Source organism: Dicentrarchus labrax, unplaced genomic scaffold, assembly GCF_905237075.1.
Source record: "Dicentrarchus labrax unplaced genomic scaffold, dlabrax2021, whole genome shotgun sequence".
NCBI classification, from domain to species: Eukaryota; Metazoa; Chordata; class Actinopteri; family Moronidae; genus Dicentrarchus; species Dicentrarchus labrax.
In genome coordinates this window covers 18,223,798-18,246,001 of record NW_026136719.1, presented here as the reverse complement: position 1 = coordinate 18,246,001, position 22,204 = coordinate 18,223,798, and the positions used below count along the sequence as shown (strand labels likewise).

At 40.7% G+C, this 22,204-nt stretch overlaps 1 protein-coding gene across 3 annotated transcripts in view; it reads left to right on the top strand.

Moving 5' to 3' along the window:
- cgnl1 (cingulin-like 1) overlaps nucleotides 1-22,204 on the top strand; it is a 31,346-nt gene that overhangs the window by 4,520 nt on the left and 4,622 nt on the right. For 2 of the 3 annotated variants that reach the window (XM_051378482.1, XM_051378480.1), the window contains exons 3-14: nucleotides 159-253; nucleotides 1,957-2,062; nucleotides 2,462-2,551; nucleotides 3,384-3,502; nucleotides 4,750-4,888; nucleotides 5,422-5,634; nucleotides 17,240-17,446; nucleotides 17,545-17,649; nucleotides 17,743-17,895; nucleotides 18,323-18,493; nucleotides 21,067-21,228; nucleotides 21,371-21,460. In XM_051378482.1, the coding sequence (XP_051234442.1) occupies nucleotides 159-253; nucleotides 1,957-2,062; nucleotides 2,462-2,551; nucleotides 3,384-3,502; nucleotides 4,750-4,888; nucleotides 5,422-5,634; nucleotides 17,240-17,446; nucleotides 17,545-17,649; nucleotides 17,743-17,895; nucleotides 18,323-18,493; nucleotides 21,067-21,228; nucleotides 21,371-21,460 (1,650 nt within the window). The remainder of the gene's footprint in view (nucleotides 1-158; nucleotides 254-1,956; nucleotides 2,063-2,461; nucleotides 2,552-3,383; nucleotides 3,503-4,749; nucleotides 4,889-5,421; nucleotides 5,635-17,239; nucleotides 17,447-17,544; nucleotides 17,650-17,742; nucleotides 17,896-18,322; nucleotides 18,494-21,066; nucleotides 21,229-21,370; nucleotides 21,461-22,204) is intronic. The other variant, XM_051378481.1, reaches the window with a different exon arrangement.

Below are 22,204 nucleotides of genomic sequence, written 5' to 3'. Positions count from 1 at the left end.
TTTATCTTGTGTCTTATGTTGTTTACTTAATGTTAGTATATTTTCCAACAGATGATTGTCTGTTCAATCTAATCAAAATGAGGATCTGTGAGATCTTTGCTTTGTTAAGAACTCTCTTATTTCATTTAGATCTCGCTCTCATTTCCTGTCATTTGCAGGCGACACCTGATCTTCTAAAAGGTCAACAGGAGCTTTCACAACAAACACACGAAGAGACAGCAAAACAAATTTTGTTCAATTACCTTAAGGACGGGTGAGTAATCTTGACTTTCATTATCTTTTCTATCGTTCTTGGTGTACTTTTTAAAGTTTTATTTTTATATGATCATATTGATAAAATAAATATTGTGAAATTGTTTTAGTCTTAATCACTGGCTGTTAGCTGAATCATGAACGGAGCATATTGTTCTCTCTGAAACTAAAAAATCCAACATGTTGCACCATAAGGCAATGCATCATAAAGGGAGAGACTGTTCTGTGGGAGCACATAAATGGTTTTTATCAGAGTTGGACTGTTTGTGATAAAAGTGAAGGAATGTGCTCTTCTTACCCTCCCATCCAGGCTGTGAGTGATCCAGCTGTCTGGAGTTTGTTTTCTTGCAGAATCCCACTTTCTCCGCTTTCTCTTTGCTGCAGTGTGAAATGAGGGGAAGACGTTCTGTTTGCTTCTGTAATCAGACACTTATTGCTCGTCAAAGAAAGGCATGTTGGGTTAGAAGGTTAACTGAAGTTAAGGTTTTAAAGGTGCCAAATGTGATGGTTTGTGGATTCTTTTAATTAAAGTAGCAAGTCGATGTCAAGAACTGTTTTAGGAGAATGTTAAAGTCAATCACAATTGCCAGTTAAACTGCACTCTACAGCAGTTGCACTAGTTGTATGTGATTATACAGTTTTCAGGTTTCTACAGTTCTTGAGTGTCTTACAGGCTTGTGGTAATGTAGAAAAAGAACAGGAAACTGCTTGGGTGTGTCGGGCCACAGGTCAGGAGTCACAGGACAAAGGAAAGGAAACACAGATGGAAGTGCTGGGGCTGAAACTGAGCTACATTCCCAAGACCCAGAAGACAAACATTCACCAACAGGGGTTATAAAGGTTTAATGAAAATCATCTGTATGAGAAGAAGAGAGATTTGGGGGAGGTTTGGCTTTCTGTGTCAGCCTTGAAATTTATTGATATAATATATCACTTTTGTCATGTGAAAGTGTTGTAACTCCAGTTTTGTGGATTCTGGTGTTTTCACTTTAACTGAAGGATTATATGTTGTTCTCTGGGTTGAGAAAATCCTCCCATCTTTGGGCTTTCAAACATCTGGCAATAAACTTAGAAATGCTCAGTGTTTAATGCTAAAGACAAAGCTGCTTTTCTTAGCTCCAGAGAAGATGATGTTCCTAAACATCAATTTCAATGTAAGGTATTTACTGTCCAGAGCAGTACTGTTATTGGTTGATATGTGTGAATGTGGCTGGTTTTGTGACCGAATGCTGTGAATCCAGGCTTCTTCTGTTTTTCAATAATTGATGAACAAAACTACTATTTGATGGTAAATGTTTACTACATAATATAATCTGTATTATATTTTCAGAATACCAAGCAACAAGCAATCCATAATATTTTTAAAAAGAAACTCACAATCTCTCTCATTTGCATGATATTTATATTTCAAAGCATCAGAAAGATATTTCTTAATCCCTGCATGGTTGCTACAACATTTTTAGCTGTAGTTCCTACTAATTTACCAGGTGCCATAGTTTGTTAGACGGGTGCAATGAAGCTGTTTGTGCTGGGAGGTGACAAATCAAAGCAGCATGATCCCTCCTGACCCTTTATAAGCTGGGAATGAATTACTCTGTTCTCAGAACAGTCTGGAATTAATTCCTGATCCCCCAAAACACTGAAAGAAGTTTTCTTTTACTTTTCCCTTTAATAACATGTGTTAACATACCTGTGTGTCTGCAGAAGCAACGACAATGATGAAGCGACGAAGAGAAAGGTCAACCTGGTCTTTGAAAAGATACAGACGTTGAAGTCTCGGGCCACGGCAAGTTCACAAGGCGACAACAAAGTAAGACATTGTGATATCGCTATTTTTTGTGCACCGCTAATTAACAGCCTATGAAAAAAAGGTTTTCTCAAGCAATGTGTGTTTGAGTTTCAGATTCCCAAAGTGAAGCCCAACTGGGTCAATGTATTGATTTAATAGATCGGTTGATAGAAACATATTTGTCCTACTTTGAATTTTTAAAGTAAACTTATTCTGCCATAACATCCTGTTTGATTCCAACCACTAAAGGAATGAGATCTCAGATTAATTTTATGAGACCTTTAAAGTGTGCGTATTATTTCAGGCTCTTGCACTCAGGCTGTTTATTTGCACTGCCAGCTATTAAATATTTTTCCTATTTTCATTCTGAATTGAATAATAAGAAATAACCAACTGTAAAAACATCTCTCTTCCTCTCAGTCCCTGGACTTTGCTACACAGACCAAAGCTCTGCAGGAGCAAAATGCTGAACTGGAGAAAGAAATGGTCGAACTGAAGGAACAGCTTGAGGTAACAACAGTCTAACTGAAACTCTGCCTCCAAACACCAGCCTGTTTATGTTGCCATGTCAGTTTATTGCTGAACTTTTTGTTGTTTGAGAATATGCTTTAATTAAGGGTTTGGTTGGAAAGTAGATTTAAGGGATTACTGTTTTACTTATATATATATATATATATATATATATATATATATATATATATATATATATATATATATATGATATATATATATGATATATATATATATATATATATATATATATATATATATATATATATATATATATATATATATATATATATATATATATATATATATATATATATATATATATATATATATATATATATATATATATATATATATATATAAGATATATTTTGGGACCACTGCTGGATGTAGAATTGGCTAAGCTTATACAAAGGCATATTTTCATAGACACAATAATAGAACAAAGAGGCTAGTCTGTTCAAAACCTTTAATTCTGTGTTGTGTGTGTGTGTGTGTGTGTGTGTGTGTGTGTGTGTGTGTGTGTGTGTGTGTGTATTGCAATAAAGTACGTAGGAATTCAAAAGTCAGTTGTTTACTTTGTATTAAAAGTTAAATAATTGAAACTGCAACTGTTGGGAATGGATTTATTATGGGGGGAACTGTTATTCAGTTCATTTTTACAATATGTAAATGTTACATGCTGCTTTTCCATATAGTTGGGATCCTCCTCTGCAATATTTAAAACAGATCCTGCTAACAAATTCTAAAAGCCTGGTGCAAGAGATGTAAGAGACTAAATGAGTGTATGTACATTGAAATGTCAACATTAATATTTGTGTCTCACCTGCAGAAGAACCAGGCTGACAAGAGGACAGCAGCAGATTTGAAGGAGCGGAGTGCAGAGGAGTGCAAGCGTCTGAAGGAAAAACTAGCCAAAACAGAGGCCGAACTCCAGACCACAGTTGAAGAGTAAGTGCAAAGTGACAGTGCTGGAGAACGACCAGTGATCAGTGTAGATTAATCAAATAGCTTAGCTTTATTTAGCATTTCCAGAATGTTTTATTGTATTTGCTTTGAGGCAACGCAGCCAAGTTCAGCTCCCTTTACTGGTATTTTTACTTTGTCTTTGTTGTATGCTCCAGTGAACACAACTGGCAATGATTGTGGTGGGAGGCTGGTGAGGGATCAGGTTCTTGTTGCTACACTAACTGATCCGTACTGATTTGTTGGCAGGTAAAATGAAAAAGCGGTGTTTCAGCAAAACCATATAAATGTTAACACCTCCTCAGGTCATATAATCATAAATAATAGTTATAATTAGCTAGAGGTGTTATTCATCAGCTGTTGCAGTACTTGACATTTCATGCTGAAACCAGTGTAGGATGTCTGTTGATGAAACCACTCAGACTGTTGATGGTTACTGAAGTGGTCACCATGTCAGTCTTATTATACAACCCATTGTGTCTCATCTTGTTTGTTAGGTTTATCTTTCACCCTCCATATTAATGTGAGCCTGGTGACTGATTTACTTTTCATTCTGACAGCGCCAACTGTCCGACTTCATTTCCGCCCTCTTATACGTTATACAACTATTATTGTTGGACTGATCTCAGTCGGTGTCCAGAGTGTTGCCTCCATGCAAAGCGTGCTGGTTTTGTTTGGGGTTCTTCAGTTTTCATATGAAACATGAAACAGATGAAATTTTTATTTTTTAAATATTTGCTCTTTTTGTGGCATGTTGCACTTCTGTATTGGGCCTTTCATTTTTAGGATATAAAGGCAAAATCCCATATTGATAGTAAAGAGGTAGACAGGAAACAAGAGGGCTAGTAAGTTCCCCTGGCTGGAATCAAACCAGGTACGTTGCAGAAACATGGTCAGCTACTAGTCGCTCCCCTCTGAGTGTATTCTTACAGCAGGAATAGATGTTCTGCTTCAGTCTACGTGACTGTATGGTGATTTGTTTGAGGTGCCTCACATCACTCATCACCCTCCCCCCCAGTGTTGTCGTGTAGAGGCAGTTTAGACATTATTGGTTTGCCATCATCCAGGTATTCATTTTAACCTCAGTGCTCTGTAGGCCTCACTTTCAGACCCAGCACAGGTGCTGCCATTTGTATGTGTGAATTAAACTGCAGGTGTGCGGGTGTGTACGTGCATGTCTACAGCATGTAGAGTGCTTGTACTGTGTTGTGACATGTTGTCTCATTTGTCAGGCTGTTCCAGGTGAAGATGGAGAGGGAGCAGTACCAGACAGAGATCAGAGACCTGCAGGACCAGCTGTCAGAGATGCATGACGAGCTTGACACGGCCAAGAAGTCACCCTCTGATGGAGAGAAAGACATCATTATGGCGGTAATGCACAGTGTTCATTGTTCTTACTGCTCGGCAAAATAACCATCTAAGATTTTCATATTTTTTTTATATTCTGCTATCTTGAGTACTACTTGTACATAAAACCATTTGTTAAAAATGTATGATTTCATGCTGTATTTAAGAGTTTAAACCCAATTGCAACCAGTGGGTCTGGAAGGTGCTCGATGATTTGTTATATCGCCATTGTTAGTCACACTGAAATAAGACAGAATGCATTTTAGTTTGCTGAAAACCTTTCCAATAAACCTTAACTCCATATGGTGAAGGCTTTATCTGAAAGATTTATCTCTGGAGACAATAGAAAATAAATTCAATCAACAACCAAGCCAGGGAATAATTTTCAGTTTATTTCTTTAAATGGTTTATTAAATGTGGTTGCAGTGAGAAAAGTCTGTGTAACCAAAGACAAGAGCAAACTTAATGGTCACGGTCAAACTTTAGGGTCAACCACAGTCCGATTCTGCAAATTCTGAAATGATAAAGAATTACTAAACTGTCTTCATTTTCTACAGGAGATGATGCAACTGAAGCTGGAGATGCAGGAAGTTCTCCTGGCCAAGGAGGAGCAGGAGGAGTTGCTGAGGAGGCGAGAGAGGGAGCTGACAGCTCTGAAAGGAGCCCTGAAGGAGGAAGTGGCTGCTCATGATCAGGAAGTGGACAAGATGAAGGAGCAGTATGAGAAGGACATAAGCCGGCTACAGATGTCTTTGGAGGAGGCCAAGCAGGTAATCAGCCTCCTGGTTGTTTCCCTCCTCGTCTCTTCCAGTTTGACAGTGTTCCCTCCTCCTCATTTCCTTCCCTCTCACCCTCCCCCTTTCCAGAAACACACCCTGTCACAGAGGAGTGTGGAGATAAGCACCGCATCAGGGGAGCTGCAACTGTGTCTGTGTGTGTTTTGCATTGCAAGTTGTGCCATATGTTGGTCATCAGAGGTCGGGGGCCGCTGCTTTGAAGTGACGTTATTTACACCTTTACACCATTTCACATCTGTGGTGCTGAGTATCAACATACTGAGGCACTGCTTTTATACTGCAGGAGATACTATATCCAGAATAAGCTTGTCACTTGAAATCAGCATCACAAAAGCAGTGGAAAAAGGAGGCAAACAGGCCTTGTTTCATTGGCCGACTCCATTGTATTTGAAAAAAAAACTTTAATTCAAGATGTCAACATATGAATTAGTGTACCAGGTGAAGATCAGAGGGCAAAGGAAAGTCCTGAGTATAACAAGAATTTTAAATTATTTTCATCAACAGCAAAAGATCTACACAGCATACTACTCTTCAGTCTTCTTTAGTGAATAATATATACTCAAAACATTTGATGCCTCACCACTGTAGCCTTATGTATATGTACAAAGACAAGTTAGCAGTTGACTTTTCAATATTCCATTCAATGTTCCTCCCACATTTCTGTTAACCCTTAAAATTCCAGTTATACTTGTACATACATAGATTTTTTAAAGTAATAATGTGGTGATTTGTGCATATCTGCTGTCATAAATCTGTGAGGATTCGGTTTTGTTGGCTTGCAGAGGACAAAGACCTTAAACATCCCAGTTTTTAGTATCGATGTAATTGCACTAAATAAACAAAGTAATTTTAACACGCAGATCAGCATAAGATAGGATATTCACATATTGCAGTGAAAAGTTGTACGTTTTTGACACAAGTGGACAGTAAGCTCAAGTTGAGTGTCAAGAGTTCACACACTTGAGCTGTGTCAACAGAGCAAGCTGATAAAATGAAAACAAAACACTATGTAACAGTTAAATGTAGCTCGTCATCATTTTTCATGGGAAGTGTTTCTTTCTTGCCAGTCAAGTGTGGAGGTGTTCTCTTATCTCAGCCTATTCCTCTAGGGAGGAACATTTTACAGGAGGAATGATGTTTGATGATAACATTTGGAGTTATTTGGAGGCATTTATCTGTATATGAAACTGTTAGGAGTTGCCTTACTGGCAAGGTTGCTATTGTAGCTTAAGTAGCGAGTCTTGATTAAAGGCACCAATATACTCAGGACACAGTTCTGTTTTTACTGCACTGACAAGAAATACAATTCTGAAAAGCTGCAAGCTCAGAATTTATAAATCAATCAACCAGCCATTTTTCACAAATTAATGATTAGAAGTACGGCAGGGACAGTTTGTCAACAAAACAATTCATAAATGGAGGACATTGCATTAAGATGAAACATGCATGGCATGACGCAGGATACTTAAAGGACTGAAGACGCATTGTTTTCAGCAGGTCGCCTTGTGACTCACATGTGTCCTGTTTGTCTCCAAGAGACTGGAAGTTGTGCTTGTTCTAGGCTTCCTGTAGGCCTGGTGGGAGTCCACAGCAGCACTCTGCAGCAGGAGTCTATGAGAACATTTCCTTTTGTCAAACAGAGGTACTGCTCCCCCGAGGGAGTAAGTCATCAGGGGTTTACCCTCAGTGCTTTGTAAACACTTGGCGAGATGAGGTCATTGTTTGTTTCTCTTTTGAGATATAAATGAGCCCTCACTCGGCGGAGACTTGTGATCGTGTCCTTGAATTAATGTTCTGTCCTCGGACTTTGTGAATACTTTGTAGATTAGAAGGCTGCATGTCAATTGCTCTTCAAAAATATGAACATAAATTAATCTATACCGTGGCACTATTAGTCTTTACCTCAGTTTATGTCGGGGCAATGTTCAAATAGGTGATAAGATCTGATACATCAGCATTAAAATACATAAATCATTTTGTTGTCAAAGCTACAAAGTAAGCGTTTTGAAAACATCCCAGTAATAAATACTTCTGTACAATGTTCACAGCATGAGGGCAGTTGTCTGAGCTACAAGTTATGAGAAAGTCTGACATTCAAACTGCGTATTATCTCATATACACTTCTGCTTTGTGTGAGGCTGTCAGACAGAGGAACAAGAAGATCCAGAGTGAATTGTGCATCTTTTCTGCCCCCATCTCTAACCAAACTGCTGCTTCCCCCCATTGAGTGGCCCTGACGTTTTGCGGTGACCAGAGCGGACCATGCGAAGAAGAATGCTGGAAACTGGAGCACTACATTGTTCTGTACACTAGTTAATTGCAGTGACAAGCCATCACTAATCTAATGAGCTGCCGTTCCTGAGTTGCGTCGTGTCCCCTCTTCTTTCTGTGCCCTGAAAGAGTGGGGGTAATTGCGGACCTCAGTCGATGATGAATGATGAGTTTGTTTCACACAATAATAGCAGCGGGGGTTGGGACATGCTGAATAAGTGGGTCAGTATGCTAAAGGAAAGGGGATGCGTGGCTGACCCCCTGAAAGGAGCGGGGGGCCTGTTTTGTGTCTTAAATTGAAAGCTGCATTGTGTTTTCCATGAGGTGAAATCTGTGGAATTTCATCAAGAAAGTCTCGGTCACACTTTCTTGAGAAGATATGAATTTGCTTATTTTGAGCACTACTTATCTGAGTTCTTAATGTTCTGTAACGAAATACGTCTGAACATTTGGAAGTGGATTTGATCTTTTGTGTCAGCATGTGCTGGTATGCAAAACATTTGGAAAGATGAGGTGCGGCAAGTAGAGAGAGGGGTTTGTTTCCAGGAATGTTGGGGTCAAAGTGGAGAATGTGCACCCGGCACACCTCCTTTTTCACTCGGCTCCAGCTCTGTGACAGTGCACCCGCTCCGACCTGCGGGAGAGACTCAGATCTTTTCATTTACGCCTCTTCAGGGTGCTGCAGTTGCATCTCCATCTCTGCAGCACTCCAGATTCTCAGTGTTAGAGGCTTTAATAGGTCTCAGCCGTACTCTCCCTTCCTAACTGTAAAGACAGAGCCTTGCCCTTATCACACCATTTCCAGCTCTTGTTATGTTTCACCTACAGCCTTGAGCCACAGTGTGTAACACGGCCACATTGTTATCACGCTCTCATCTGTAACCTCAATCCCAAATGCTGTATTTTTTCATTTCCTAACTCCACAGTTTCCACACAGGACTCCGCAGTGATCTCCCACTCACCTAAATGCAGTTCATTTTCTGGCCTGTGTCATTCTCTTCCGTATCTCTGCCTGCCTCTCGAGTAATCTCTGCCAGTGTGTGAACTGAAGTCTCACTGTCTGATCATCAAACTTGCGTAGCCCAGGGAAGAGTTCTCCCTCAGGCTTGTTTTGAAAGTAAAGACTCCCGCTTGAGTCTGTGTGTTTGATGATAGCGCTATATTTCCCAGCGTAGCTTTAGGAGCTGATGGAGGAAGGAGACGCTGAGCAGTAAGCGAGGAAGGAAATGATGGAGAGACTTTCTGGATCTTGACAGAGACAGCGAGGAATTAACGGTTTATCCTTGTTGAAATATTAGGTCTTCTAGGTCTTCAAATAGCTTTAATGATAACTTTATAGACTGATGACATTAAACACTCGCAGAACAGGCCCTAAATGCCCAGCAGTTCAGCCAGAAAGGGGTTCAGTTCAGAAAATGTCCATATGAAACCAGGTAGTGGTGTTTGTTGTTCCTTTACTTCGCTGCCTGTGAGCACAGATGTGGTGGGAGCCTAATCTGCCAGAACAACTTGCAGGAGTCAAGTTAAATATACTATCTGCTATTGAGATGACCAAGAACATTTGAGACAAGTGGTTAAAATTCAGTACACGAGTCTGGGCTTCATTTTAAATGAGTAAATTGTTGGATGAGAGCTCCATGTTTGAGTTGTTATTCGTTGTGTGGGTTGTCGATTTTGTGCGTTCCTTCTCTCTCGTTCTCAGGTTTATTCAAAACAGGAACAGGAATTTTCTTCCCTCTTTGTCTTTCTGCTGAGACTTTGATTTGAGTTTTGGCACTGTGAAGCATGGACGTTAAGGTCTGAGTCATATTCTTAATTCTGAGAAACTCTTTAGTTACAGTGGTAACAATGTGGTACATCTGGTACAGTAACATATTTTCTGCCTTCACCTTGCATGATCCGGTTTTACATCAAAGGAATTAATTTAACATCTTTCGCCTTCTATTTCATGTGAAATTCATCATTTCCCCTGCAGCTATCTCTGGTAAACTGTGTGTAACACTGTTTACTGTTTTATGAATACCTGTTTATGTGAAGTAAATGGTATTGCAACACTTTTCTTAAAAAGTTTCACAAAAGTAAGGGAAGATAAGATGATCTTAAAGTTCTTAATATCCAGAAAGAGATGAGATCACAGACCCCAGTTTGATCAAATCTGGTCCCAGGAAACACAAAAATTGCATCTAGATATAATACTGCACTGACTGCAGGAAGTGTCCTTACAGTCTTGGGTGTACTGGTCCACAGGGAGTGAAAATTAAACTAGTCTATGTTTTCCTGGGCTGTCCTGAGACCATGGAGAACCTCTGCTCCAAATGACTTCAGATAGTGTGTTCACTTTCTTTATTCTGTTGTCTTAGTTGTTTTATTGTTGTAAGCTAGGTGCACTGTGATGAAGGCGCATCAAAACATTGTCATACCTCATTTATGTTTATATGACTATTGTATTTGTGGCTGTAGTTGTCAGCAACTTATGTTAACAGCCAAATCCCCAAAAAGTCAAATTGACAGATTGGAGACATCAATGTCACTTAAAGCGTCTGCATGGTCACAATCTCTCAAATTTCAGTAATTCTCTGTTATATCCAGAGACCCCTGCTAGGTTGCAGTTTGGCTTTGCACAGAGATTCTTTTAAAAGCAGGTTTCTGTTTTCAGTTCTCCAAGGACAAGACAAGATTTGATTACCGTCTCCCTTTGACCAAAGAGATGCCAGTGCTTCTCAGCTGTCGCGTTTTAATTTCTACTTCAATCCTTCCTTTCAGTCCATGACAGGCCTTCTGTTCCAGTTAACCTCAGGTCTCTGTACCTTCTTTTATGAAGAATGCTGTTTATTTGTAACACATACTTTGTGCTGGCAAGGTAAATCCAGACTTTTCCACTGCCATAAAAGTTTTTTTCTGTACCTGATATGAGGGCTAAGTTAAGATAATGTGATACCGTATAGGAAACGACTTGTACTCTGAATGACCTTGGATAGTTTATTTTATTTGGTCATGCTTGGCGACAAAGGCTTTTTTTTTTTTTATTGTTGCAATGAGTCTACATCACTCCTTCTGTCAAAAATCTCTAACCCACGATAAGGAGAAACAGGACCAGTGACTTAGTTTTACCTCCCGCCACCCAAACACTGAGCAGCTGACTGGCCAATAAACACAAAATACATGTCTACAACACTCACCATGCCGCTGGTCTTTTTTCAGACAGACTTAACAGGAGTAAAAGGCTTATTTTGGCCTGCAACGCATATTTTAGCATCTTTGCAAAGCTCTAATCTCTTTGTTTAGACTGACGTTGTGAGGGCAGGAGGTAATAACTTGTATTTCACTCAGAAGTCAAGCAAAAACAGAGAACTCCTTTAAAACATGTTTTTTTTTGTAGATGTCACTTGTAGTAGTGCAGGAACAGCAGGTGGATGTTAAAGCTTCCTGTGTTAAAAGTACAGTCTGCAGGTGATGGTCAGGTGGGGGTTATGGTTATGCAACGATTGGTCTCCCAGAGAGAGTCATACAGATCGTTTTGTAGAACGCAGAAGGAAAGTTTATTGAACAGATGTGGGTGATATATGAAATTTGTGAATGAGGTGACATTTGACAGCACAGGAAAGAGGAAACAACTGGGAGGCTGGAAACGTGTGAGTGAAGAGTGACAACAGGAAGAGCAGGAAAGGGAATTCACCGTGGTAAAAAAGACAGAGGAAATGTAAGAGAAAATGTCTTCCTTATGGAACTCCTGCAGAAGCTTTGGTTTGTCAGTGAGGGCCCGTTTTTGTGAAGTCACAGTTAGCATGTTTTTGCAGCTGCTATAGAAGGAAGTCATGTGTTTCAATGCATCCTGGTTTGGAGTACTTGCAGTGCACCAGTGAATTTAGAAAACTGTAAACGGCTTATCGTCAGCAATTTAACAAAGAGCATAATGCATTTGTACATCTTGCCATCTCAGTGGCGATGTTGCTTTACCCCATATGGGATGGGCACCATACAATGGTTTTAAATAAATAAAATCAATCAGTCAATCTACACATAGAGCATAACGTGTTAGCGTAATAGTTAAACAGGATAAACAAACTCATCACCAGAAGAACTGGCAACCTTTGCACAGCATGTTATTTTTTTTGCGCCATTTCTGTTGGATTTTGTGGAACATGTGTTTTCAGAGATTTCCAGATGGCGGATAGGGGAGAAAACATATGGAAAAAATACCTCCAACATGTTTGTCTTCAAAAAAGAAAACAAAGCACATGCAGAGCAACATCAGGAATGGGGAGGGGAGAGCTATGACAACATGTTAGCAGCTGACTCTGTGGAAAATGTGGTGGTGTGAATCTATGATACCCGATAATGGGATTAATCTCCCCGACCTTTATAAAAGTTGGTATTGATGATCAACACTCAGCTTGGTTGTTAGGGTTTCTGTTGCAGGTTACTTGCAGCTGTATTTATTTTTAGAACATTAGCTTTTGTTATGCTGGAAGCTGATTTGGTGCGAATAACCGAGACATCCAAGATTTCACCACAGCACACAACCTGGGGCCCATGCTTCACTTACAGCGTTCATGCCGTGCTTCAAAGACTGCACAATGTTAGTTAATGTGCAACTTTAGACAAACAGTATGAGTACACACACGAGTCAAACTTTGAGTTCGGGTCGAGGGGGAAAAAAAGACTAGCGGTTTGATGTTACCACATATTTTTGTATGATATTGTACTAATATGCTGAAATCAGCTTGTGCTGTCAGACTCTTTGTTTTATTTGTATTTAAAGAGGCGATAAAGAATTATATTAAATAGACAAATTAAACAAATCATTGTCTAATAGCTGATAAAGTGATTGTTTAGTTAGTACTAATCCTTCAGTGATTGTTAGGTATGTTTTAACACCTTTAGTGAATGATTAACTCTTTGTAACAGTGAATAAAAAAGGTAGTGAAGACTTATGAGAAACTGAATAACTAGTATTTAAGAAATTAGTCAGCTAATATAACTATATAATACATGAAGGGTTCTCTTAGAGGTGACATTTACGTGTTTGTCTTACAATTCAAGAATAGTTGATCTTTCCACAAGCAGTTTTAACACTTCAGTTCACAGACATTGTCATTGCATCCCCTCCCACTTCCTCTCACATACAGCAGCAGGGTCTCTCTCTTTCTGGCTGGGTGGCTTTGCCCATGTTTTCAATTCATGTGACCCAGTGTGGGAAGTGGGACAGAGAAGTATGAGGGCTGAACTTGTTGTGTATTTTGTTAAAACGGAGCACTGATACAACCCTGACACTCTCTATCAATGCTGTATTATTGTTGTGAAAGCTGTGTTTAGCTCCACATCCCATCAAACCCCTTTTTCCATTCCTGAGCTGCCACGCAGTCACGGTATTACCAATAGAACCACATGCATAACAGAATGTAAACATGCTAGAAAATGACTTAATATCAGAATTAACTTGATGGCAATAACATTAACACTGATGCAGATTTGGGGGCATTTCAGTTTTACGGCCAATTTTCAGAATTGTTTCCTTTATAAACTCATGTATTAAAGTTTTGGTTGCAAAATCTTTTTCATGGCACTATGAGGAAACTGCTATAACACAACATGACAAAACTGCAGATGTGTCAGACCTTGCAACAGCAAATGTATTACCTTCATGGAAATTATAATGTTTAGTTTTGGTTGAAGCTTTTTTAGAGAGGTGTCATAATGCATAAAACAGAAATGCTAATTTCTTTGGCTGATCTTGAGAGGGGGAACAATGTTATCTCTGGATTTGGCAGCATTTAGTCTGTACAGGGCTTCTCGCTCCTGTGACCAACTACATGACCCAGTGAGGTGGAGATGAGGGCGGCTCTGTGGTGACAGGGGAAACAGGTCTGACTAGCCTGCCACCACTGAAGCAGGGAGGCAACCGTCACCTTTCTAGCACAGGAGGTGCCTCTGTTCACGCACAGTGAAGACAAGACGAGCTGACCAACGAGTGTCTTTCACCTTAGTCACAAAGGGTATTAAGGGGTGACTGGTGAGTTGTAGACTTTGGATTCCTGAAGAAACTACATTTTGCATTTGTAAATAAGTCACCACCTCTAAGACCTCAAAATCCCGGTGACACTAACTACAGTGCTGTAACGTCATAATGTTGTATTTTTTTGGCCATGCTTTTCCTGATATATGTCTAAGGAGCCCACGTTTTATGATCCTGCTCTTCCTGCTGATTGTGATGTAATTTAGCAGGGAGGTGTCTGCTGTAAGGATTTCTGCAGCACTTCAAAAAGGGTACTGCTTGAGAATAATAACCAGTACCATGTTTGTGTTGATTCATTTTTCTGTGTCACATTTCATCAGTGTGTCACCAGCTGGGTTACAGCTCAATCAGTTGGTTTTTCAAGGCAGAAGGGGGTGTGTGTGTGTGTGTGTGTCTGTGTGTGTGTCTGTGTGTGTGTCTGTGTGTGTGTCTGTGTGTGTGTGTGTGTGTGTGTGTGTGTGTCTGTCTGTGTGTCTGTGTGTGTGTGTGTGTGTGTGTGTGTCTGTGTGTGTGTGTGTGTGTGTGTGTCTGTGTCTGTGTGTGTGTGTCTTCTTGTTTCTGTGCGTGCATCTACTGTAATGTACTTGGATGTTAGCAATGTGCTTTTACCCTTTTTGCACACATCTTGAGTGTTTAATTAATTTAATTTTTAAGCCGTTTCAGCTCTGTTTTAATAGTGAAACAGTAACTATAGATTTTACAAGTGTCTTCTGTTGTTCTGTGTACAAGTGTGGGCATTCCTCGCCGTACTGAGATAAACAGGAAATTGACAAACCAGTTTTCTTACATTCCATGTCAAACTCTTGCTACTAAACAAACCTTTGGAAGTCTGTTTCAATTGACGCTGTCACTCACTGTAAGGGTGTCATCAAAACTGAAACCTGTTATCAGTTGTATCATCAATTTTCTTTGTCTCTGTCTCTCTCTCTCACTCACTCACTCACTCACTCACTCACTCACTCACTCACTCACTCACTCACACACACACACACACACACACACACACACACACACACACACACACACACACACACACACACACACACACACATACAGTGCCTTGCAAAAGTATTCACCCCCCTTGGCTTTTTACCTATTTTGTTACATTACAGCCTTTAGTTCAATGTTTTTTTAATCTGAATTGTATGTGATAGATCAGAACACAATAGTCTAAGTTGGTGAAGTGAAATGGGAAAAATATATACATAAAACTCTTTTTTAGAAATAAAAAACTGAAAATTGGCATGTGCATATGTATTCAACCCCTTTGTTATGTAGCCCATAAAAAGCTCTGGTGCAACCAATTACCTTCAGAAGTCACATAGTTAGTGAAATGATGTCCACCTGTGTGCAGTCTAAGTGTCACATGATCTGTCAGTACATATACACACCTTTTTTGAAAGACCCCAGAGGCTGCAACACCTAAGCAAGAGGTACCACTAACCAAACACTGCCATGAAGACCAAGGAACTCTCCTAACAAGTAAGGGACAATGTTGTTGAAGGTACAAGTCAGGGTTAGGTTATAAAAAAATATCCAAATCTTTGATGATCCCCAGGAGCACCATCACATCTATCATAACCAAATGGAAAGAACATGGCACAACAGCAAACCTGCCAAGAGACGGCCGCTCACCAAAACTCACGGACAGGGCAAGGAGGGCATTAATCAGAGAGGCAGAACAGAGACCTAAGGTAACCCTGGAGGAGCTGCAGAGTTCCACAGCAGAGACTGGAGTATCTGTACATGGGACGACAATAAGCCGTACGCTCCATAGAGTTGGGCTTTATGGAGTGGCCAGAAGAAAGCCATTACTTTCAGCAAAAAACAAAATGGCACGTTTTGAGTTTGCGAAAAGGCATGTGGGACACTCCCAAAATGTATGGAGGAAGGTGCTCTGGTCTGTTTTCACTAAAATTGAAGTTTTCGGCCATCAAAGAAAACGCTATGTCTGGCGCAAACCCAACACATCACATCACCCAAAGAACACCATCCCCACAGTGAAACATGGTGGTGGCAGCATCATGCTGTGGGGATGTTTTTCAGCAGCTGGGACTGGGAAACTGGTCGGAGTTGAGGGAAAGATGGATGGTGCTAAATACAGTGATATTCTTGAGCAAAACCTGTACCACTCTGTGCGTGGTTTGAGGCTAGGACGGAGGTTCACCTTCCAGCAGGACAATGACCCCAAACACACTGCTAAAGCAACACTTGAGTGGTTTAAGGGGAAACGTGTAAATGTGTTGGAATGGCCTAGTCAAAGCCCAGACCTCAATCCAATAGAAAATCTGTGGTCAGACTTAAAGATTGCTGTTCACAAGTGCAAACCATCCAACTTGAAGGAGCTGGAGCACTTTTGCAAGGAGGAATGGGCAAAAATCCCAGTGGTAAGATGTGGCAAGCTCATAGAGACTTATCCAAAGTGACTTGGAGCTGTGATTGCTGCAAAAGGTGGCTCTACAAAGTATTGACTTTAGGGGGTTGAATAGTTATGCACATTGACTTTTTCTGTTATTTTGTCCTATTTGTTGTTTGCTTCACAATTAACAAAAAAAAAAACATCTTCAGAGTTGTAGGCATGTTCTGTAAATTAAATGATGCAAATCCTCAAACAATCCATGTTAATTCCAGGTTGTGAGGCAACAAAACACGAAAAATGCCAAGGGGGGGTGAATACTTTTGCAAGGCACTGTACGTATTTCCCTGTCTCCCAGTCTTACTCTCATGCACAGCGCTCCACCCTAAAATTTCAGAGCCAAAGCACACTCTTCATTCATAAACGTTGGCGCTGGGAGAGCTCACAGGACTCCCTGTTCACCATGCCACTGCCCTGTTAGAAGTGCAGACTACAACTGTACTCTAAGTTTTATGAGTGATATTTCTGGCTAGGTTGTGGTCACAAGATGCATCTAAAAAGTCATCTTACAGCAGTATTTCAGGTGGAAAAACTTTTAATCCAGTGACACAGGAAACTAGCATGTCTGTCTTGCTAACCTGCCGACTTTGTGTGGCCCTCAATCAGCAGAGGCTAATGAGAGCTCAGATTTAATTGCCTCGAATTTGTGGCTTATTATGAAGTGTGTGAGTATTACAGAAGGACATTGTTATTCTGTGTCTCCCCAGCAACAAATCTTCAGTGAGAAACTAAGCACTTCAAACAGCTTTTTGTTGCATGAGGCATTTGAGAGAGTCTCAAATGTTCCATCGTGCATCGTCGTTCCTCTTTCTGTTGAGTGTCACAGACTCCTGCCTCCTTTGTACTGAAGCCTCGTGTCCTGTTCTGATCAACAGAGCAGCGCAGCAGTGGTCCGTGAGAAGGCTGAAGTGGAGGCAGCCAAGGGTGCAGTGGAGGGCCAAGCAGGGCGTCTGTCCCAAGAGGCCGAGCGGCTGCGCAGGCGGGCACAAGAGCTGGAGAATGAGGTGGCCAAACTCAACCGCATCATTGATGAGGCCAAGCTACAGGAGAGCAGGCTGGGTGACAGAGTTGGCCGACTGGAGGTGAGGGGTCAAGGGGTTGCAGAACTGCAACTGATGCTAGTTTTATTATATTGCTGTAGCATATTATACTATATAAAAGTCTTATGTCCACTTAACAGAGAGAGAAAAAGCAATTGGAAGAATCTTTGGCTGAAATTAAGGAGCAAGAAGAGGAAATGTCACGTGCCAATCGAGCGTTGACTATTCGGTTGGAGGATGTGCAGGTGAGATTAGCACTAACACTAACACTGCGCTCCGCTGCATGTGTAGAAATGTATTAGAGTTTGACACCTTTTTAATATTGTGTCCTTCTACAGAGGAACTTGACCAAACTGAGCAGTGAACACAAGGAGTTGGAGGAGAGGTTACAAGAGGAGAGGACTCAGAAGGAGCAGTTCAAGAACATGAAGAACGACATAGAGGATGAGAGGAGGTTGTTGGATCGGACAGTGGAGAAACTCCAGAGGGAGGTGAGTGTACTCGAGTCTGGAGTACAGTGACATTCATCGCTGAAACTGCTGATCATTTGTATTTTATTTTTAGCAAACATTTGAATTGTAGTTATTCAGTAGTAAGTTATTTAAACAATGAAGACTCAAAGTACTCATTCAGTTTCAAAGTGGTCCAGAGAATGTTATTTTTCTTTAGAGAAAATAAAATGTTCCTCAGGCACTCTTGATCTAGGAGACAGGGTATATTGAAAGCTTCATTTAATCGGTTAATTGGTTTAAAATTCCAACTGGCAGAAAAAGTAAAAGCAAGTATGCCTGATTAACATTTTCTTTGCAATGACCATTGAAGTGTTTCACCTTTACTTTTTAGAATGGAGAGATTTGAAAGGATTCTCTCACATTGCTTTCTGTCTTTGGGCTGTGCTCTTCCTCACTGTGCCTGCAGATGAATGATATTGTGGATGCGTCTCAGTCATCCACCCGGGAGCTGCAGGAGCAGATTGACATTTATAAAGAGAAGAACCGTCGGGAGCTGACGGAGCTGCAGAGGCTTCTGAAGGAGCGAGGACAGGAGCTGGAGAAGTACCTGCTGGCTACCAAAACCCTGCAAGAAGAGGTACAGTGGTCTACGTCAGCCACGTCTAACGTAATCAACACAGATTTAAACGCTGACACTGCTTTCATGGCGAGAGTGGTCAAATCAAGGCCATCATTAGTCAGTCCAACTGAGCCCTCCCATGGAGACCAGCAGATGACGAGCTATTGTTCTCACTCCGCCAGTTTAACCTCCCCCCTCAACATCATCGTCTCCTTTCAGAGAGCGATGTCATCACTTTGGTATTTCTGCTCCCTGTTGCCCTCAAACCCAAAACATAGTATTAAAGTGAAGACGTTGAGCTGAGTCAAGCCGCAGAAAATTACTGCTCTTTATTAAAATTAAAGTTTACACACGGAGTTAGAATTAAAATGGAAATGTGGGGAATTCCTTTATAATGCTTTGATGTGTGGCCATAACACCATCATGGTCAAACTGACCACTCTGTGTTGTTTGCATTCAAGTAATTTATCCTTGTCAGCACTTTGGAATGTGAAGAATGGTTTTTGTTGAAAGTAGAAATAGATTAACGTGAATAATTTATATTAGAAAAAGCATTTCTTATGTTGTTTTATTTATCTTATCAAATATTTATTTAAGAAGGTGTGGTAGTTGAGATTGTATTTAAGGTGACCATGCAGAAACAGTTTTATAGTTCAGTGAGAGCAGAATATTTTAGGACATTGTGACATATATTATACTTTGTAATACAGATAACAGTACTTAAAAGATCGGCACTCCTTCTAGGTTTCCATCCATCTGAAGTTTTTCTGAGACCTTGTGAGTTATAGGCTCTGTGAATAAGATATAACTGATTGTCACACTTCATTATCAGGTTTTCTGCTCATTTCAGACCCAGAAGCAGAAAATGTAAAAGGATGATTTTCTTTGGAGGTGTATCCCCGCACCAAATATAAACACTTTTTGGTGAGCTAAATATGTTGAGGTTTGATTTGGTTGCGTAAAAAGAAGAATATCTAATACCAAAATGAGGTGGTGTTTTTGACCTTTCGTTTGCTGTGCAACAATGTTTAGTTTTGTGCTGCACTCTTGGATAAAATGTACACCAGGAGCACTGTGGTCATGTGATACACGTCTCTGCTTCACAGGGAAGTAACAGTTGTTAGAGGTAATGTGCCCTAAATGGACGCAAGGCGCCAATTAAGGAAGAGAAGAAGATCACTGTAAATAAGCCGATGTAAACAATCCAGGGTTTTTTGTTTTTTTTTTAATCAAGGAAGGGTTTGTAGAACGTTTTGAGGTAGGAAATTCATTCAGTGTGTTTCATTGGCTTTAAAGATACTTACAATGTGCCCTCTCTCTAACCCTGTAAACAAAACCGTGTCTGTTTATAACTAAAAGTCCACTGGGTACCTTTTTTAATAGAGGTTTTGGCAGGCTATGCCCTGATTTAAGCTCAAGAGGCTTCCTAGCAAAGAAATAAAAAGAGTATTGACATTTCCTTCTCTGGTAGGAGCTTTTTAGTGGAACCTGTAGTCATTACTTTCAGCCTTTATCTGACATTCATAACATGCTGCCATTTTTACTGATCTGGATGTTCCTGATGAGGGATTTCAGTGTATATGTAAGGACAAGGTCGGCATTCTTTTTTCCTGCCTTCATCCATGGTGATGAATCTTCGTCCAGCTGGTGCACAGGAAGAGGGGGATGTCAGTATTGTGATATCATTGTTGTGAAAGCTGTGCTGGCAGGATTCACATCCTCCTTTTCCACCTCTCCTGAGAAACTGATTGCTCTGGACTGGGCCTAGTGAGTCCACTTTTCCAGCTGCTCTCAAATGCCCTGACCATCTCCACCCATGTAAACTTGGCAGACTGTCACTAAAATTACAAGTGTAGGCCATTCTTCTTTCTTTTCAAGACACCTGGCCATGAAGGCAGCAAAAAGAGCAGTTACTTATAGCAGGTTTCCCTCCCTAGATCTGCTTAATTTCTTTGTTAATGCAGAAATGTATTTATATCCAAACTTGATTTTAGCTATTCAGGAGCTTAGAGAGAAAGCACGATTATCCCATTACACCTATTACTAAGTCTTTGTGTGCTCTATGGCTTAAATTAGGTCTTACTTAAGTATTTACATGATGAAATATGGAACAGTTCTGCACTAATGGCCAAATATTTGTTCTGGGTAAGAAAGAAGGGCAGATGATGAATTTTCATTGTCTTAGCATTAAGCAGTGGGGGCAATTTTCCAGCTGTGGGGGGCACTGCTGCTGAATAAACACAGGGGGAAACACTAGCTGCACTGGGTTCATTAGTCACTCGGGGGAACCATATAATAATTTCCCTAAGCAGTAACTAAATTGTTGGTCATCGCTGCAGCGGTTAAATGTGAAAGGAAGTCTGATGACACATTGAACAGGGAGATGGACTTTCACCAGGAGAGCCAGGTTTAATCCACACTTACTGCAGGAGTATTTATAACATGCTGAGGGTCCTTTTAATGAGACGCTGAACCCCTACTCGACCAGTTTCACTGATCTTCAGGGATCAAACATGTATCATTGGGAATTTTCTGTGTGATGTTCTAGTAATTTTTCAGGCGTTAAAGTGTTTGGATGCATTTCGTTTTAGTTGTCACACCAGGAGGAGGACCTGCAGCGGTGTCAGAGGGAACGAGACGAGGCCGTGCTCAGAGAGAAGGCGCTGGAGAAAAAGGTCCAAGATCTGGAGGTGGAGGCTGAGACGAAGGCCCACTCTAAAGAAGAGAAAGCTAGACATGTCAAACTCATGGAGGTACATATTATTGTCAAATAAAGCCGCTGATATACGCCTCAGTGAACCTCAGTTGTCTATGGTTAAGCTAAATATTGATTGAAAACAGATTCCGATAACGACGCTCACTCACCCTGACGGATGTAACCACTTGGTTTTGCAGGATAGGATTGCTCAGCTGGAGTTGGACCTGGATGAGGAGCGTCAGAGTGGAGACCAGCTGATGGACAGGATAGACCGTGGAAGAGAGCAGGTACAACACACGTACACACATGCACTCAACACATTCTCATTATCAGTGCTCACCTGTGTCAGTGACCTGCTGTCCATCACTTAAGTTCACAGAGACATGTGTCTGTTCCATCTCAACCTGTAAATGATATCCAGATCTCCTGTTGCTTTGTCTTCCACCTCTAACATCATGACCGCAATCACTAATCTCTGAATGAAACCAACATACGATCTCCACAAAACAGGTTCAGGTCTCAAATACAGTCTCGAAAGAGTCAATTCACATGCAGGTTGATGGTGTGTGTGTGTGTGTGTGTGTGTGTGTGTGTGTGTGTGTGTGTGTGTGTGTGTGTGTGTGTGTGTGTGTGTGTGTGTGTGTGTGTGTGTGTGTGTGTGTGTGTGTGTGTGTGTGTGTGTGTGTGTGTTCCACACTCTACAAATCCCCAGTTTATTTCTGGTCAGGATAAAGTGGACAGGTTATTGCTTTGTAAGATGATCTTGCATAATCATTCAGGTTGGCAGCCTGCCAGCGTGGTCTGAGAGCGTCTATCCAATTTTCATGCATCAGCCACAAAAGACCCTTCTTAATGCACTGCCCGAGCCAAAATATGCAAGCTGCCAAATGTCTCAAGTTTTCAGGTTGTGGAGTTCACTTGGAAATTACGCTCAGTAACTTCACCTCGAGAACAAATCCAGTTCTTGTGCTTGAAGTCAGTTTTTATATCCTTGCAGCAAATGCTCCAGTTTTCCTTCCTCGCTGATAAAG